Below are 20,853 nucleotides of genomic sequence, written 5' to 3'. Positions count from 1 at the left end.
TTTAATAAATCTGCTAATAACTTTTTCTGTTTCTACATAAAAAGAAATAGGCTGGACTCCAGCCTGCACAAAGGATTATCTTTAGCTTGGGAAGACCATCTACTTGATAGGCTTGTGATCTGCGGGCCATGTAGCACACTTTTAGGTCCCTTTGGCACAAATTCCTACGTCCTCAGATCTGCTCCAGCGGAGACAGATACACGAAGTCGAGATTTAGCTCTGTGTAAATATGTAAACACGCCTACATAGTTTTTCTCTGAATCCTAGCAAGTCAGACCAAATGTTTAGTGTAATAAACTAACACCAACACACTTCCTGGCTCACTACTCTAGGCCAAAGCTGTGCATCTTCACTCCCAGCAAATGGGGTGACAGAGAAGAGCATGGAAGGGAAATGTTTCTATCTTTGGAGATGCCTCCAATAAGCAAGTACAACAAGGATATCTTCATTTTGGGTTTGTTTTTGTTTTTATTTTAGTTTATGCTTTGGGGCAATTCATCTTTCTAGACTTTGAATTTAATACCCAGCCCAGAGAATTGTAATATTACTTATGGATTTATCAGTTTTCTCTCCACACAAAAAGCACTGATGATTCAAACACATTTAAGGTCACGCAGACTTCAGAAATTAAACAAGACCTGAGTGGCCTTCCAGATACCTAGATTCATGTGGATAGGCGTCTCACCACATCATAGCAACAGACAGGCAGTGGATCCTGCTCAGTATCACTTGCTTCTTCTTTTCTTACTCTGAGTCAGGCTTTGATGCAGAATTAAGACTTAGTATCATTCCTTGTATCAGTTTAAGATAATAGAGAATTGAAGAAAGACACCTGAAAGATGTTGGGGGAGTAGGAGGGGTAATGTGAGTGTTTATTTCCCAGGAAGGAGGCAAGTGTAAGCTCCTTTCTCTTAATCTACTCAAAACACACACACCCAGCATGAAGACAGAGGGCTTCATTAATACAGATGTTCTCTGCTAAAAGAAAACCCAATGGACAAAAATTAGAAACAACAGCCAATAAAATCAAAGAATCTAAGATGGCAAGAAGGGACTTAAGGACAGTTAAATTAGATGTCATTATCTTACAGTTACGAAAGTGAGATTGAGAAGTGAAGCACATAGTGTGTTCATGGTGATGGCCCACTTAATGGCTCAGGAATAGGACCCGGGTCTTCAGCTGGTTTGAGTGCTTTCCTTTGCAGTACTCCACCCCACCTCCAAGTGATCTGATTGACACCTGACTTCAGCGGACCTCACCCATGTCCATGAAGGCATCCTGTACTCACAAAGGAGGGCATCTAAAAGTAGCCCAACTGTGTCTGGCCCAGACTTCACATACCTGCTGTCTTCCTCAGGTGCATGTAGCTGTCTGGTGACTGTTTTTTCTGAAGCACCTGCCAGGAGCCCGTCTGAGCTCTTGTCACCTCTGCCACTGTGCATCTGTAGGTACCTTCATCCTCTGGACCTACTGAGAAGATCTTGAGAGAGAAAGACTTGGGGCTTAACTTTGAAACCTGGAGCTGTCCTTGACTCACTCTTTCTTGGTAGTCTTTCTTCAGACCCAGAACTCCACCGGCATCAATGTGGGCTATTTCAATATCATTGAAGAACCAAGCACCCTGAAGCTGTGGGTCCTGGCCACCGCCCATGACCAGGCAAACCAGTTCCAAGGGTTTTCCTTCAGGAACTGTGCTCTCAGCCGTAATGTTGACTTGAAAATCTCTCACTAGGAAACAAAATCAAGGCAGAGATTTAGAGAGGCCACTGCATCTATCCTTTCAATACCAGAGAGAGATGATGCGTCCTGTCAGGATAGTACAGGGATTGAATTTCATATGGGAGATCAGTTCTGAGGAGTAGGTAAGCCAAAGAAATGCCTAGAATCAAAAATGCCCTTGACTATTCTTTAAATCACCTAGAAAGAACAACATATATGATTTTCTGAATGCAATCTGATTAAACAAGATGTATACATAGATGTGTAAAGTACACAGTAATGTATCTTTTTAAATAAAATATTTTATACTATGTTGAATTGATATAAATTGTGATTTCTTGCTCTCATTTTTGGCTGAGAATATCCAGTGGAATTTTCCTAAGTTAAAAGCATATGTGATATATGGCAAGTCCACAGCTAACATCACACTTAACAATGAAAAGCTGAAAGCTTTTCCTCTAAGATCAAGAATTAGACAAGGATGACCACTCTCACCACTTCTATTCGACATAGTACTGGAAGTCCTGGCCAGAGCAACTAGACAGAAAAAGAAATTAAAGGCATCCAAATTGGAAAAAAACAAGTAAAACTGTCACTGTTGGCAAATGACATGATCTTATATATAGAACCCCCCCTCCCAAAAAAAAAAAAAAAACTCCACTAAAATACTGTTAAAACTAATAAAGAATTTCAGTAAAGTTGTAGGATATAAAATCAACATACACAAAAAAAATCAGTTGCATCTCTATACACTAACAACAAACTACCAGAAAAAGAAATTAAGAAAACAATCTCATTTATAATAGCATCAAAAAGAAGAAAATACTTAGGGACAAATTTAACCAAGGAGGTGAAAGACATGTACAATGAAAACTATAGAACACTGGTGAAAGAAATTGAAGATGAAACAAATAAATGGAAAGATATCCCATGTCCATGGGTTGGAATAATTAATATTGTTAAAATGTTCATACTACCCAAAGCAATCTAGTTTCATTGCAACCCCTATCAAAATTCTAATGGCATTTTAAAATAGACAAAAGCAATTCTAAAACTCATATGGAACCACAAAAGACCCTGAAGAGCCAAAGAATTTTGAGCAAGAGCTGTAGGTATCACATTGCCTGATTTCAAAATACATTACAAAGTTACAGTAATCAAAACAGTATGGTCATACAGAGTGAAGTAAGTCAGAAAGAGAAAAACAAATATCATATAGTAATGTATATATGTGGAATATAGAAAAATGGTACAGATCAACAGGTTTGCAAGGCAAAAATAGAGACACAGATGTAGAGAACAAACATATGGACACCAAGTTGGGAGAGCGGGCGGGGGGGGTGGGGGAGGGCTGGGATGAATTGGGAGATTGGGATTGACATATATACATTACTAATAAGAAAAAATATATCCAACTGTACACTTTAAATACATGCAATTTATTGTATGTCAATTATATCTCAATAAAATTTCTTTAAAAAAAAAAACAGTATGGTATTGGCCTAAAGACATATAGACCAATGAAACAGAATAGAGCCCAGAAATAAATCCATGAATCTTTGTCAATTAATCTTTAACAAGGGTGCCAAGAATACACAACAGGAAAAATATAGTCTCTTCAATAAATGGCGTTGAATAAACTGGATATCCACATGCAGAAGAATGAAAGTGGACCCCTATCTCATGCCATATTAAAAAAATAAATTCAAAATACCGTATGCTGACTCATATATATGGAATCTAAAAAAAATGGTTCTGATGAACTCAGTGACAGGGCAAGAATAAATATGGAGATGTGGAAAACAGACTTGAGGACACAGGGTGGGCTGGGGGGCTAAGGGGAAGCTGGGACGACGTGAGAGAGTACCATTGACATACATACACTACTAAATGTAAAATAGATAGCTGTGGGAAGCTGCTGCATAACACAGGGAGATCATCTCAATGATGCGTGATGACTTAGAGGGCTGGGATGGGGAGAGTGGGAGGGAGTCGTGGGAGGGCGGGGATATAGAGATATATGTATAAATACAGCTGATTCACTTTGGTGTACAGAAAAAAACTGGCACAACAGTGTAAAGTAATTATATTCCAATAAAGAGCTTAAAAAAAAAAACTCAAAATGGATTAAAGATTTAAAAATAAGACCTGAAACTGAAAAACTACTAGAAGAAAATAGAAGAGGGAATTCCTTGGCAGTCCAGTGGTTAAGACTCTGTGCCTCCACTGCAGGGGGCACAGGTTCAATCCCTGGTTAGGGAACTAAGATCTCACATGGCACATGGCATGGCAAAAAAAAAAAAAAAGAAGGACAAACTTCTTGACATTAATTTGGGTAATGATTTTCTGGATATGACCCCACAAGCACAGGCAACAAAAGCAAAAATAGGCAAGTGGGACTGCATGAAACTAAAAAGATTCTGCACACAAAAGAAATAATCAACAGAGTAAAGAGACAATCTACAAAATGGGAGAAAATATTTGCAAACCATATACTTGAAAAGGGGTTACTATCCAAAATGTATACGAAACTCATACAAATTAATCGCAAAAAGCCAAAACCCCAAATAACAAAAATGAGCAAAGGATCTTAATAGACATTTCTTAAAAGAAGACATATAAATGGCCAAAAATATGGAAAAAGATGTCATCACTAATCATCAGGGAGATGCAAATTGAAGCCACAAGATATCAACTCACATCTGTTAGAATGGCTATTATCTAAAAGACAAAATATAGCAAGTGTTGGTGAGGATAAAGAAGAAAAAGGAACCCTTGTACACTGTTAGTGGGAATGTAAATCGGTATGGCCATTATAGAAAACAGTATGGAAGTTCCTCAAAAACTAAAAGTAGAAACTACCATATAACCCAGCAATCCCACTTCTGGGTACATATCCAAAGGAAATGAAATCAGTATCTCAAAGAGATATCTGCACTGTTATGTCCATTACTCATAGTAGCCAAGATATGGAAACAACCTAAGTCCATCAAAGGATAAATGGATGAAGAAGATGTGGTATACATACACAATGGAATATTATTCAGCCATGAGACAAAGAAAATCTTGCCATTTTCAAAAACATGGATCAACGTGGAGGACATTTTGCTGTGTGAAATAAGCCAGACACAGAAAGACAAATACTGTGGAAACTAAAAATGTTGAATACATAGAAGCAGAGAGTAGAATGGTGATTACCAGGGGCTGAGCTAGTGGGGAAAATGGGGAGATGCTGGTCAAAGGGTACACAGTTTCAGTTACGCAGGATGAATAAGTCCTGGAGATCTAATGTACTACAGCTAGTATACAGTGTGGTATAACTGGAAATTTGCTAAGAAAGATCCTAAGTGTTCTCACCACATACACAATACAACCGTGTGAGGTTATGGATATCTTAATGAACTTGACTGTAGTCATTTCACAGCACATATAGATATCAAAACATCATATTGGACACCTTAAACATATACAGTTTTTATTGATCTAAATAAATAAAATTTTAAAATACTGTTTTACATTTTAAAAAATTGTTTTCAAAGAAAGAGGGAAAAAGCACATGTGATGTATCTCCACAGGACTCCCTGTGTATAACTTGGACACACAACACCATCAGGACAATTTGCAATGGAACAGAATAACACTCCTCCTAAAAAAAAAGAAAAAAGAAAAAAGACTTCCATGATCCACCGTTGGATCACTGCATTTAGCAGGGATATATATGGTTATAGACTTCTTCCTACTGGACCAAAGCCCATGTGGAGAGACCAGGAATCACAATGGAGGCTCCCTGCTTGCTTTGGTGAAAATGCCAATGGATCATGAAGAGTAACACCATTCCAGGGCAAAGGGGTGGGAGGAAATCCCAGTACTAAGATAAGGCTTCACATTGGAAACTGGAGCTACTCTGAGGCCCAGGTGTCTGTGGTGAGAAGGCCATGGAGAGACACAACTGTCTTCAAACGCCAGCTCCACTTCGCACCAGCTGAGTGATCTTAGGCAGAGCATTTAGCTGAGGCTCAGGGTTGTGTTTCAAAAATGGGGACTTGACTATTTGCCTAAGAGGGTGGTTGTTCGGACTAAATTAGATAATGTAGATAAAGTGCTTAGACAGAGCCTGGCAAGCATGGCAACAAAACTATTTCCATGCATGGCTTGTGGAATCTACGTAATATTCAACAGATTTTATCCCATATAAAGCCTCCTGTGGATAGAGCCCAAAGTGAATGTCTTTCTTATTTATGCTTCCCAGATGACAAAAAGAAAACTTACTCAAACTTTCTAAATGGTCTTTTTTGGATCCAACAAAAGATTAGAAAAAAACAAAAAGAGAAAACTCCCTGGCAGTCCAGTGGTTATGGCTCCTTGCTTTCAGGGCCAAGGGTGTGTGTTCGATCCCTGGTCAGGAAACTTAGATGCCTCAAGCCAGGCAGGGTGGCCAAAAACAAAAAGAAAAAAGAAAAAAGAAAAAGATATCTCCCAAATACCCACTATTAGCTATTAATGAATTTCCTAAGAAGATAAGTACCTGCCGGCTGGACCCACAGAGTTGTTTGATCTGTCTGCTTTCTCGTGATGGAAGTCCAGCTTTCATCCGGATCCTGAATCCATTCAGTTGCCTCACAGAACAGCTGGCCTTGATCTGAGGGCCGGAGCCTCCCTATGGACAGCCTGAAGGTAGTGACCCCGAGCTTGTCGAACCGCACGTCACCAGCTGCAAACCTCTCTGTATACGAGGGCCCAGGGAGCAACGTAAAATCTTTGGAGAGAGAAATAATCTTGCTGGCTTTGCTTCTTTCTCCATCCTGTGTCAGGTACCAGGTGACAGAGAGGTGGGTATGTTGAGCTGTGGCTTTGGATGCCTCACAGGTAAGTTCCAATGGGTCACCTTCCTCCTTACTGAGAGTCTGGGAAGTCATGGCAGCAGAGAGGGTATCTGGAATGACTGGACACAGAGGAATGATGGTAATTGACTCAGTACCTGTCAGACTAGCCTCCTTAGACAAAGATGGTGCCCTGACACAACATCTGTAAAGTACATATTTTGAGTTAGTTTTCCACCAGCCATATGCTTTCTCTATTGCTAACAGGAACACTGGCGTCTACATACATACGGTCTGTGGAACTCCACAAAGCTATTGGTTCACTGTTGTATGGACCTTAATTTTACATTTTTAGCATAGGCTGTAACCAATTTAGCTACTCAGATACAGAGGTTTTAAACAGGAAAAGCACTGGGAGATAGAAGACCTATATTCTGATCCTGTATTTGTCCCTATTTGACTTCATGAACTGGAGCAAGTTACTTCACTTCCTTGGGCCTTCACCTGCTCCCTTATAAAATAAAATTCTGAAATAATCTGTTATAGTTTATCATTCAGAGCTGAAATGCAACTCTTCCCAAAGTTTTGATAACCATCCTACTACCCTACCTTTTTCTTCTTCCTCAAAGGAAATCACACAGCCTAAGTTTATGTGAAAGCAACACTTAGATTCAACAATGAATGCTTATTGAGCATCTGCTTAGTGCCAACCACTGTGCTAGGGAGTGAGGTAAATGTTCTCATGGAGCTCAAGGTGAGGTCGGGCAGGGTCATGTAAGTAGCCAATTACCACAGAAACTGGGTGAGTGCTAATAACAGTGGTGTGAGTAGAGCATCAAGGAACAAAGGTGGGAATACTGCCTGAGACGGAATGGGTTTCACAGAAGAGGTAATATCTAAACTGGGTTCCAAAGTATATGTAGGCGTTTGCCAGGCTGAAAAGGGAGTGATAAGATATTCTAGGCAAAGGGACAAAAGGGTAATTTCAAATAATACGACCCTCGCCCCCTAGGTAAATATGTTAGAGGATGGTAGTTTGAGAATAATTATTTCCAAGTTAATGACTTACTTCCTATGATATTTATTATATTAATTATATATATATTAAATATATTAATATCAGCTCTTCTATCAAGTTAATATTCTGCTTTCAAGAAGACACATAACATGAGAACTCTCAAAGCCTTGTCTAATGCCATGCTATTGTCAACCTATGAACAGCTGTGGGCAAGGCCTAGGAAGACCACATACTATCTAACTCTTCAGGACAAAGTCAATTGTGAAAATGCACTGAGAGTTTTAGAGAATATGAGATACCTATTTGTGACAAACTCCAAAATACCCAGAGGGGTATGTGGGCTCTTTTGCCAAAACAAACAGCACAATATAAAGCCATGTCACCTGGCAAGACTTTGTGATGATGGAGACACTGGCTTGTCCCCATCAGGGATTGGCTAGGAGAGGAGGACACACAGCTTACCAATTAGATCAGTCTTTGCACTGTAACTCCCATAGTATCTTCCATCAGTGTTGGGTGTGTGACACTCATACTCGCCGGAATCCTTCATCTGGAGCTTGGAGATGTGCAAAAAGACTGAGTTACCCTGGACCCTCTCCACGTAGATCTCCCTGCTTTGTACCCGCTGCGTATACTTTGCGTAGGAGAAGGTGGCATCCTTGGTGCTGATGACCTGGATTTCTTGGGTCGGGGCTGTGGGCAGGTAAACAGACCACTGGAAATGCTGCTCTGAAGGTCCCTGGTGGCCAGTTACATTGCAGCCGATGCTGATGGGGTAACCTTCAGCTCTGAACAGCGGTCCTTTCTGAACTGTTACTTCTCTCTGGCCAATGCTGAGCTTAGCTTGCAAGTAGGAGAAAGAAAGGGGAATAAAAATAGATGAGTGCTCCAGTTCCCAATGTGCCACATTATGTAGCTCCCTGTATTACAACTCTAGAAAATGAGACTGCAGGTTATTAGCTACAATCAACTCAAACGTTCAATATCTTTTTCAGGCTGAGAAGCAGTGGAGTGGCTTGATGACTTAATTGTTCTTTTATAATTTTATTTCCATAGTAATCTCTAGTCTCTTAAAAAAAAAAAAGTTTAGCTTCGTCCATGTAACATGACCACTTTCATAAAACATATCTGCTTATCTAAGTGCCCCTGAAGTAAATATGATGTATGATAATTCACCTTTTACATTGTTTTATGGGAAAATTCCTCAGTATACTTCCTCAAGCCTCCAGTTCCTAGGTACCTGTCCATGAACTGTTCTTACAGAAATGATTGCTGGAGAGGCAAAGTCAATGACACTGCCCGGCTGCCATGCTCTTTCCTGCTGGTTGGTTGGAACTATTTGTAGCTCCTGGCCAGGTCTGATCCAAGACTGGCTAAAATTAGCATCTAAAGAAGCGGCAGTACTTCCTTTCTATACCATGGAGGATTTTTCATTTTGTAATTTTTTAAAAAGCCACTGCAGATTTATTGAAAAACTTCATAATAAGTGGCTGTCAAGTCCAGAAGGATCTGGGATCAGACTGATTTCAGTTGTTCTCTTACCCAAAGTTTTCTGTTGGGACCACTATGGAATATTTCCTGTTGGGACAATTCTCAAGTATTAGGTTTAAAGGAAAAAACATTATTCAGTAGTAATATTTCCTTTGACATACACATTTTCAAAATCAAGACTTTTTAGAAATTAATGTATATATTTATTATGTTACTATTAAAGGCTAGTTTATTTTGTGTTACAGAAAGAGCAGAGAACGAATGACAGAGATGCCACAAGGGTGAGCTAGATCTTTCACTCAGGGCCTAGAGCCCAGAGGAAAGACACAGGAAGAGTCCAACAGGGAGCAATTGCTGGTAATATGGAATTAACAGAATAGAGATCGTGAGAAGGCATGGAAGAAGCGGACCATCCACTGAATTTTGTGAATCCACAGAGACAAAGAGGAAAGGAGACCAGAGTGAAAGACAAAGTGAGAGAAAGAAAAAACGACATTACAGAGACCATGATAAGGCTGCGTATAGGAATTTTAGAATGAAAACAATTCTGATAGGAGGGGACCTGCAAAAAAAGTAGGGTGAAAGGGTAAGTGGTCTAAATGCCCATCAACAGATGAATGGATAAAGAAGATGTGGCACATGTATACAATGGAATATTACTCAACCATAAAAAGGAATGAAATGGAACTATATGTAATGAGGTGGATAGACCTAGAGACTGTCATAAAGAGTGAAGTAAGCCAGAAAGAAAAAAACAAATACTGTATGCTAACTCACATATACGGAATCTAAAAAAAAAATGGTGCTGATGAACCCAGTGACAGGGCAAGAAGAAGGATGCAGATGCAGAGAATGGACTGGAGGACATGGGGCCGGAGGAGGGGGAGGGGGAGGGGAAGCTGGGATGAAGTGAGAGAATAGCATAGACATATATACACTACCAACTGTAAAATAGATAGCTAGTGGGAAGCTGTTGTATAACAAAGGGAGATCAACTCGATGATGGGTGATGCCTTAGAGGGCCAGGATAGAGAGGGTGGGAGGGAGTCGCGGGAGGGAGGAGATATGGGGATATATGTATAAACACAGCTGATTCACTTTGGTGTACCTCAAAAGCTGGTACAAGAGTGTAAAGCAATTATATTCCAATAAAGAGCTAAAAAAAAAAAAGTAGGGTGAAAGGGTAGGTGGTCACCTGATGTAGTCAACTAAAAACTGCATATGTATATAATCAATGGAAAACTGGAAAACAAACATCCAATCAATCAACCACACAAATTTCCAGTCATCATTTAAAATATACTGATTTATTCATAAATCCCAGTTAATGTGATACATGTGTATGATGCTCTTTATGTAATAAGCGCTTAGGAATAGAAGTTAGACCATATGAGAAAAAAATTCTTTTGTTATTTTAATTTTTCAAAAAAGTTTTTATTGACATAGTTGATTTAAAATGTGTTTCAGGTATACAGCAAAGTGATTTGGTTATATTTATATATATATTCTTTTCCAGGTTATTTTACATTATAGGTTATTACAAGGTATTGAATATAATTCCCAATGCCATAGAGTAGTAAAATTTTTAAATACTATTTACCAAAAAATGATATTACAGAGGCAATTTAAAACATTGTCAGCAATGCTACCTAGTCTTAGACATACATCTTAGAGAAATGTTAGCACTGCACCAGGCTACATGTGAAAAAGTATCCACAGCATCACTGTTCATTACAGCCCCCAAACTAGAGACCACCACATGTCCATCAACACTAGAACAGGCAGACTGTGATACATTCATAAAATGGAATCTTACACAGAAACGAAAGTGAGTGAATTGCAAATGTTTAATGGAAGATGCTGAACACTTTAGCATATACTCTTTTTGACTATATACAAAATGACTCTAAAATTTAAAGAAAGGTCAAAAAAAAAAAAAAACCTATACTGTATTGTTTAGTGATGCAAACATAAGGGGTGAAACCATTAGAAAAAAAAAAAGCTAGGAAGTAGTTATCATGAAAGTCAGGAAAGTGACTGTGTGTGTGTGTCCGGATGGGGCATAAGGCACGGTGGGTGGATGCTTCTAGGATCCCAGGAATGTTATAGTTCTTGACCTGAATAGTGTTTACATGGTTTTTCTTTTTACTTATTTGTTAAATTGCACAGCTATGTTTTATTAACTTTCCTTATGTGTTATATTTCACAATAAAAATATTTTTTAAATTATGGTTTCTGAGATGTTTATGTCAGGGGCATGTTTCCACAACATTATTTTTGGTGTCTAGGCAATACTTACTCAACATTTTTTACGACTTTTCACAGACATGGGTACCACATTTGAAACATTTTATTGTGAAAACTAGCAGTTCGTTTTCTTCTGCTTCATTTGCTAATTATTCAATACTTATTCAACCACTTATAGTGTTTCTGATGCTTCAAGGACTAAGATATGAAAGTGAGTTTGGGATAGTCTCTGACTTCTTGATTTTACAATTTAGTCAAGTAGGGTGGTAGTCATCCCTCCCAAAAAGAAATATGGTAAAAGCGCTTTGAGGAATTTGAAGGAAGGAGAAATTACATTTTGGGGGTAGGAAATAGGTAAGGTGTATGGAAGAGATAGTATTAAACATGGACCTTGAAGATGGTTATGACAATTTAAGTGGAGAGACAGGGTCTTTTAGGTGAAGGAGACTTCAGGAAAAGACTATATAAGTAGAAATCAAAAGAATTGTTCAGGAAATAGGGAATAACTGGTTGGATTGGGGGAGGGTTACATGAAGATTAATAGAAAGAGCTAAGATTGGGCAGGAATTTTGAGTTGAAAGCATGAAGGGCTTGACTATCATGTTTAAAAGTTTGGACTAGGCAATGGGGAACCTACTGAAAGCATTTGAGAGGTCTTAGTAAAATTAACCTGACAGTGTGTAGGATGATGGAGTTAGAATAGACATCAGGTAATGATAGTGGCCCAGGAGAGAAATGATGAAGTCAATAGAAATGGAAACAAAGGGGCTATAATTTAAGAGCCACTGTGGAGATAAAACCTATAGAGTTTGTCAGTGTCTTAGATGCTTGGAGGTAGAAGGAGTGGATGGAGGGATGGAAGGCAAGAGGAAATCAAAGCTGATACCAGGTTCTGTAAGGGCGACTGGGAGTAATGGTACTGTTAACAGGAATAAGGCTATCAAGAAGAGGTACTGTTGTGTTCAAGGGTGAAGGGGAAGACAACCCATTTAATTCTGGAAATACTAAATTAGAGTACCACGTGGTATACAGGGAGGAAATCAAGCAAGCGCCTGGAAATAATATTTCAATATATGTCTGCATCTGTATCTGTATCTATCGGTCTATCTATCTATACTTTAAAATCTATTCAACCCTTTGAAAATGTCTGTAATCTGGTCCTCTTAAGAACTCTGTGATATTCCCATATTTAGCAATGTCAAAGTTGTAAATGGTGGAGCCAGACTTGAACTTGGATTTACAAATGTCAAATTCCTGGCTGTCTCCATTGTTTTCTCACTGCTTCCCACAAATGCTTATTTGTAACTAGGGAGAGTTCTGGGCTGTAGATCCTGATTAGGTCAGTTACATGTGAGCACTGGGAAGTGTTAGGGAATATAAGGAGGGGGCTAAAGAGAGATTATTAGATGAGCTCTCTATTTAGGAGATCAGATGAGGAACAAAACCTACAGAAGGAAGAATCAGGGAGGTGAGAGGGCAGCCAGGACACAGTAGCTTGAAAACCAAAGGAGCAAAATGTTCCAAGAAGAAAGAGCTTGTCAGCACTGCTGAATGTGGCTGAGAGGGTAAGGACTCTACAGGCAGAAGAAAGTCCTTTTAGTTTTATGAGGAAGAGGTCAGTGCAGATCTTTGTAAAAGAGGTTTCCATAGAGCAGAAGTAGAGCATTTCAAGGATAAGAAGTAACTGCAAGAAGCATAAACTACTCAAGAAGTTTCATGGAGAAGAGAAAGAGAAGACTAGGGTGGCAGTTAGAAAGAGTGGATGGATGGGGTAGAGCAGTGAGGGTGGATGGACGCGGGTAGCTCTGCATGTTTCTGGGCAGAGGAGCTGCAGAGGGGAGATGGATGAAGCCAGAGAGAGCAGGATGAATGGCAGGATGAATGGAGTAAGGTGCTACTGGAGGCATGAGGTCAAGAACATGATTGGGAGGGTACTGCTTTCTCAGGAAAGGGAAGGAAACAGTGTGGAGATTTAACAGGTATTGTGGAGGTAGAAAGGAATGATTGACAGAGACCAGTTCAAATGGCCATGCATGGGGAATCAGACGCGGAAGCATCTTATTGTCAATCTATTTTCTGTGGGTTGTTGCACATCTCTCTCGTCCTAAAGAGTAAAATACCACAGGGGACTGACCCATTGCTTTCTCTTTTAATGGACAGAGGGTTAGGCACCTCTGCACAGCAGGTCAGATTCTTGTTGGCTGATGGATACACAGCTTGGCATTGACATACCGCATTGGAGTCACATTTTTGAAACACAAAGAATTTCCTAATGGTATTGGCTTTTTTCAAAAACATCACTGGGATTGCCAAATTTTCTATTTCAGTATTATTTGAAAGGGGGCTATGTGATTGCACTATATAAAACGGCCCATACCTGACCATTTCTGATACACAAAAACAGCAACTTCAAACGCTTCCACCTTATACAAAAGCTAGCTGAAGGACATCAAATACAACAAGTAACTTCTCCTCCTTTGCCCATACTGATGGCTGTGGGCAGGATGGAGGCTCAGAGTGCTTCCATGCATAACTCAGTGCATTTCTTTTTCATGAATACAGTCTCAGTAAGACAGACAGTAGCCCCTCCCCAGGACCCTCTCATGCTAATGACTTTTATTTGTAGGGCAGCTAGTCAGGGTGAGGGGTGACAGACCAAGCAGACAAAGCTAAGTCTGAGAGCTCATTTACCCATGACTTTAACCTTATCTGGCCCCATGTTCTAACCAGATTCATCAGTCTTTACATATTTATTTAAACAATTAATTAGGACAAGGTATACGTGTACTAAACAATGCAATTGGTCAGTTAATCATTCATCATTTAATTAACTTCCTTCATTTCTCCCTCCGTACTTGTAAGGACAAATAGCAGGCTTCCAAAGATTTTTTTCAAGCTACTTCCTGACTTATGGGTTTTTCAAATAAAAATTGTGGCTCTATACAAAATCAGCGCTTAGGAGGAGTCTAAATTTAGAAGAAATAAATATATAACCCAGTTTAGGTAATGGTTTAAATGGGGTGTGGAAAGGCTTGAGGCTTCCCCTTTGTGAACCTTGGTTATTATCTTCCTTTTCCCAGGACTTTCAGTCTACTCACCAGAAAAGAAAAAAAAAAAAAGGACAAAGAGAGAATTTGCAATTGTCTGACTTATTGCACAATGTAAGCCCAGTTTCCCCATACACAAGCCAAACAACACGGTTCACAGACACAAAGCACACTCTTGAGAATCACACTCAGGTACCTGAACAGGACAGCTAGGAACACACCAGCCAACCGTCCCCAAAGGACCCCACCAGTCCACCTAGCCATCACTGCCTGCCAAGCCAAGCTGGTGGGCATCGGTTACCCAGCAATTGGTCCCAGTAACTTCCCCTACAGGCAGCCTCTCACCCCATCAGGCCCCACATCTGATCTTTACCTCACACTATCCAATGTCCTGTGAGACAGGAACCCAGTTGAACTCAAGCCAAGGTTTATGAAGCACCCCTTTAGGCTGAATGCTGCACCCTTTTCTGGTATTAGCTGCAGCCTTGGTCACACTGATTCTAAGCTCTTTTAGTTCCCCTCTGGTCCACGTTCCTTCACTAACTCCACCCAGTCTCTCTAAAGCAGAAGTTTTTAACCTGGGTCCACACGGGGGATTAAAGGGTTCATAAACCTGGGTGGGAAAAAACCCACACCTTTATTTTCACTGATCTTAATGGAAATTTAGCATTTTCTTCAGTCATGAGAGTAGACAACAAACCACAGATATTTTCACATCACACTACATCTCTTTCAGATAACTTGAAATATTGTCCACACTCATTACTACTGTGAAGTTTGGTGGTTAAAGACCACCTCTAGATCTTATTTATGTAATACATAAATAATGAAGCAAATGAATGACTACATCACAATTTAAAATATTTCAAGAACCATACTTCAATATGATTGAGATTCCCTATAATATTATACCTTTTAATTTACACATTCAAAAATTATTCTGAGATGGTGTCTATGGGCTTCACCAGATGCTAAAAGAACCCATAGCACTAAAGAGTACCTGCTACCTGCTCTCTCTGCTCTGAAATGATTTCATTCCTTGCCCAGTTCAACTGTTCTCCCATCCACCCCCAAATTTCTCCTTCCGTCTCCCCGTTCAAACACACATAAATGCCCATAGGCCGGCTGAGGTCCTTCCACATGCCCCTCAGCAGAGCCAAGTGACTCTTCCTAACCCCCTTCTCAGTCTCTTACTAGTCAATTCCCACTTCAGCTCACAGGTGAAGTCCAGAGCCTTCTTATGGGTTAGCCTAAAACGACTAAGTGCTCTCATGACCCTTCCTTCCACCCAGCCACACCCCCAAGGCACACTTATTTAGACAAGCTCTAACATCAGGCATCACCTCTCAGTCTGAGGAGTTAAGCCTCTTCCCATCTCCAGGGATGGGTTATCCTGAGAGGATAAAGTGAAGCCAGGACCAGCAAAACTGGCAGGTCTGGCAACACACACAAATGTAAAAACCAGTGGGATCAGATTCACAGGACTCAGGCTAACATTGCACCTCCTGGAACTCAAGGATGTCTAGGTGGCCAAGAATGTCATCAAAAGTCAAAAATGATCGCCATCACCAGAGATGTGTGGCATTGCTTTTGCTGTAGAGACCAAATTGTCCCATTTTATCACCCAACAGTCTCCGTTTGACTAGCTCCCATGACAACAGTAACATACAGAATTATGACACTTACTCAGAAAGAGAAAAAAAGATGCCACTTGTGGGAAGCATGCCATTTGGACGAGTACCGACCTTTCCTGGTGGTGTCACTGAAGTTGCTCAGATGCCGAGTGACAAGTGCTGTGCTCTCACTACAAAGATAAAGAGGAAGCAGTGGTGCGGTTTCCAGCCCACTGGGGAACAGAGATGGCTTGCAAAGAGCAGTACGGTTTGCTTTATAAGGCTCTTTGTTAATCACTCAAATTTGGATGTGAAAAAGTTATCTACATGGGTAGGTAACCATATATAGATGGAAATAAGATGGGCCTCCTTCTGGTTAAATACATACCATTAGGTAATGATGAGGGAATTCAAGTAAATAGAATAAATAAAAAATCGAGAAGCAATTTTCTCTTCTTAGCCCTTATCTCGCCTCCCATCTTGGAAGAGAAAAGGACTGAGAAACGAGAGAAGCATCCCTGGATCCAAGACAGAAACCTGGGGAGACCTGAGGTGATGGTGATGACGACGTGCTCTGGAGTCAGGCTGCCCGGGTCTGCACACAGATTCTATTTTTAATAGTTGATCTTAGAAACATTAATTAACCTTTTCTAACCCTCATCTACAAAATGGAGATACTAATAGTATGTGCCCCATAAGACTGCTGTGAGAATTAAATGAACTAATTCGCTGAAAGCACTTAGAACAACATGCAGTACATAGAAAGTGCTTGATGCCTATCAGCGACATTTAAGGGAATCTTCAGCTGCCCAGTGTGGGCCTGGGCACCAAGGATGGCAGGAGGAAGTGATGAACGTACGAGCTGGCACTGAACCCAGGCCAACTTAATCCCAGTCCTCGGCCAACTTAATCCCAGTCCTCGAAGACAAGCCCATACAAGGGATGAGGTCACTGAGGATGTTAGTTCCCCAGGTTGAGCCTCCATATAGATGGGTCAGTAATCGCCTGGTCTTCTTCAGGCCACAGTTACAGCAGATCCCTGTTCCATCCACCTATCCAACAATGTTTTTATCTTCTGGGTGCTGTTGTAGGTGCTGCACATACAAAGTCTGTGTTCTCAGGAAACGTCCATTTACTCAAATAACCACAATGTAATTTTGCAAGCACAACAATCAGTGGGGCACTTAAAGGGAGTTGGGGGGAAGTGAGTGGGTGGAAGGGAGGGTCAAGATCGGCTGGGCCACATGAGACAACCAGGGAGGAAGGGGGGCCGAGGTGCAGTTGGGGAGAAACAGTCCAGCATGGATCATGGTACACTAGATGGGCCCTCCTGTTGGAGTAAAGTTTGAGGATGGTGTGAAGGGAGAAGGGTCTATAGAGGTGGGCTGGGGCAGACCGTAGTTGGCCATGCACACCAGCCCTAAGAGCTTGACTTTAACCTTGTAGAAAAGGGAAGCTATTAAGAGGTTTTTGGTTTTGGTTTTTTTGTTGTTGTTGCTTGTTTGTTTTAAGTAAATGGCCTGGTCATATTTTTCTTTTAAACTGAATACCAAATGAGGAAGGGAGGCAAGGCTAGAAGCAGGAAGACCAGGTACAATGTTTTTGCAGTTTTCTGTAGGAGCAATGATGAGGGCCTGAATTAGGGCATTTAACATAAAGACAGAGCAGGGAGAGCTGAAGAGGTCAGCAAATACTTAACAGAGCACCCGTTTAGGATAAGCACCCTACCAGGTGCCAGAGATGCATATGGAATTAAAGTGTAGCCTCCAATCTTAGGAATTCCTATTTTTGATGGTGCAGCCTGGTGGAGGTGAACAGGAAAGAAATCAGAACATGGCTGGCTATCTATCACACAAGGTAAATTAGGGGAGGCCCCCTGGGAGAAACACAGGTAAAGAGACATGGACAGTCGAAGGAAGGATAGACCACATCTAATTTGAGGAGAAAATCTTCAGGGGAAAAGTGGCACTTTAGGATTTATTTTCCCAGTGGGAATTAGAGGAGAGTAGGGTAAGATGCTACAAACTCTCATCTGGAAGCCTCTAACATCTATCCTTTTTGAATTTTTATTTTTCCTCTTCTGTTTCTTCTTTTTAAATTATTTTTTTAATTGAGATATAATTGATGTATAACATTATATTAGTTTTAGGTGTACAACATAATAATCTCCCTCTGGTTTTATTCATTAGCAGTGATGCCTAACAATAACGCCCCTCCCCCATGTCAGTCACCCTACAAATATCAGTGTCTTTAGTAAAAGGCCCTGTGCTTCCCTTTTCAAGGTACAGTGCAATGCTTGGGGTAGAAAATGGGCCCTGCCCTCCAGGAAATTGGAATAGCTTCATAAAGAACTGTAGATAAGAAACGGTAGCTATAGAAGGTAGCATGTACATATATATCAAAATTTAAATGCAAATACTGTTGTTGCAGTAAGTTCTCATTTAGGAATTTATCTTATACATTTATGTACCCAAGTTGAAAATGGAATGTGTTAGTTTATTTGTTGAAGGATTATTGTAATTCCAAAAGACTGGAAACAAACTTTCAAGTCCCTCTGTCACACACTGGTGAGGTAAATCCTGAGACGCACTCACAAAGGAATACTCCACAGTCACCGAAATGAAAAGGGAAACTTTATTTATGCTAATGTGAGAAAATCTTCAAGATATATCACAAGTGAGAAAAAAATAAAGATGTAGAAAGTGAATGCCCCCCCCCCCAGAAAAAAAACCCAAAAAAAGAAGGTAGCATGTGATGACTATCCATTCTATGGCTCAGGCAAGAAATACCCAAAGAGTTAAGTGGAGAGACCACTGCAGGCAGGGGGCAGCCATAGGTCACTCAGAAAAAGCTGGTTTTCTTTAGGTCCTTGGAGATCTGGTATGATTCAAATAGGCAGAGAAGATAGAGCAAAGGATATTCCACTAGGGAGAAATGAAACATACAAAGATACAGGGGCAGGGATGTACAGGTTGTATTAGGCAACAATTAAAGGGCAGTTTACCTAGAATGGCAACTTTAAACTACCTCTCCAGGCTGTTAACTCACCACTGCAGTTGGAGAACTCATGGGTCACACATCCCTGGCACCAAAATTTACTGTATCGGTTAGTTATTGCTGTATAACAAACAGCAAACTTTGGTGGCATACAACAGTAAGGATTTATTTTTGTTCACGAGCCTATGGAAGCTGGATGGTCAAGGATGGTCTTAGCTTGGATCCCTCTCACAGCGCTTGAACAGGCCAGACTGGGCACATTTTCACAGTGATGTCAGGGGTCCAAAAGGACTAGGGGAAACACATCAGTACTTTTTAAAGCTTCTACTTGCATCATGACTGCTAAAATCGTACAGATCAAAGCAAGTCACATGGCCAAGTCCAAATGCAAGAGATGGGTTAATAGACTCTTTAGTGAAAGGAACAGCAAAGTGACAGAGCAAAAGAAGTAGAGACCTGGGGCCATCAATGCAATCAATCTGCTATGTGCATTGAAAAGAGAATTATTTTAGAAATAAGCATTGACCACAGAGACAATCATTGCCAATAATACAGAGGACCCTGTATTCCTGAAACACACATAACTAAGTAAATGCTATGCAATTTCTCCTTCTTGATTGTTGATAAATTTTTTTCCTTTCCACTTTAGTGGCTCCATTTCTGCCAGAATTTAACATTGACAGGGTGATGTTGCTTCTTTTCTGGAGGGAAAAAAAAAAAACTTTCTGTTATCAAAGGGAAAAGAAAAAAAGAAGAAAGAAAAAAATAGAGCCAGTGAGCGAGACAGTTATTCTATTACCTTGGGGATCACTGCAGTGCATTGCAATTGTATCAGTTGAAAGGAATGTAAAAATGGAGTTCCTGATTTAGATGGAGGGAGAGGGCCAGTGCTAGACAAAGCAACACAAGGATGTACTAAAGAAAAAAATCCTTTAAGTTCCTTGAAGAGTAATGAAAAGTGATGTATTTTTTTCAGATTTGACATGCTCAAATATTAATTCCACAAAATGATAGAAATTGCAAGTATGACCCCAGCCTAAGCATTCAGGCCCAAGAATTATTTAAATTGGGACCTTCTACATGTCAGGTTCTGTGCAAGTCATTTTCACATATGCAGTGTTATAGACTAAAATCACATCGCTATGTGAAAGGTATTACTAATCCCATTTTACAGATGAGAAAACTGAGGCTCAGAGAAATCAACGAACCTAGCCAAGATTGTATGGCTAGGAAATGGGTGCATTCTATGGCTGCCTTCTTACTTTTGGCTCAGTGCTCTTTCTATTATACTTTCTAGCTTGCCATTCATAATTATCAGAAGGCAGAATATATGGGACAGTGAGCGACTGGAGGACGGAAAAGAAAACCCCAAAGGGGTCAGCAGGAAGCCGATCAGGAATTTTCCCCTTTCCTACTTGAGCTCCTACAATTCAGGTCAAAGTGATTGCTACCCCACAGGTGTGGGACTTGCCAAGGTTTAAGGAAGCCCTGGGGCTGAGCCTCATGACTCCACGTACGGAACACCAAGCAGTGACACTACAGGAAGGGATCGCAGTGAACTCAATCAATCCCTCACAGAACAGTAGAAGAAACTGAGGCCTCGAGTGGGCCCGGTTACAGCTTGGGTCCTGTGATGGAGAACAACGTCCAGGTCTTTTACTTTCCGTCAGCCGGACTTCACCAGGAGCTGACAATGAGCTAACCAAGGCCAAGAGAGTTTCCAGATGTGTGGCAACTCCTCCTGTCTGTGGGGAAAAGCCTGCACTAGATTCCTGTGGGCAGAAGCAAAGGCCAGGGCATGGGAAGGGGGGTGGAAGAGGAGATGGGGACCAGGGGATGGTTGTAGCAGAGAAAGAGCAGCAGACGGGATTCCCGAGCCATCTGCTGTTTTCAAATGCTC

At 40.6% G+C, this 20,853-nt stretch overlaps 1 protein-coding gene across 1 annotated transcript in view; it reads right to left on the bottom strand.

Moving 5' to 3' along the window:
* Positions 1–16,072, bottom strand: part of CD101 (CD101 molecule) — a 34,477-nt gene extending 18,405 nt beyond the window's left edge. Inside the window, exons 1-4 of the mRNA XM_057696522.1 lie at positions 16,030–16,072; positions 8,021–8,401; positions 6,246–6,662; positions 1,343–1,729 (exon numbers count right to left, since the gene is read on the bottom strand). Of these exons, the coding sequence (XP_057552505.1) occupies positions 1,343–1,729; positions 6,246–6,662; positions 8,021–8,401; positions 16,030–16,072 (1,228 nt within the window). The remainder of the gene's footprint in view (positions 1–1,342; positions 1,730–6,245; positions 6,663–8,020; positions 8,402–16,029) is intronic.
* Positions 16,073–20,853: the final 4,781 nt, after the last annotated feature.

Source organism: Hippopotamus amphibius, chromosome 1, assembly GCF_030028045.1.
Source record: "Hippopotamus amphibius kiboko isolate mHipAmp2 chromosome 1, mHipAmp2.hap2, whole genome shotgun sequence".
NCBI lineage: Eukaryota > Metazoa > Chordata > Mammalia > Artiodactyla > Hippopotamidae > Hippopotamus > Hippopotamus amphibius.
Note: the sequence above shows the minus strand (reverse complement) of the source record. Positions and strands in the feature narration are given on the sequence as shown.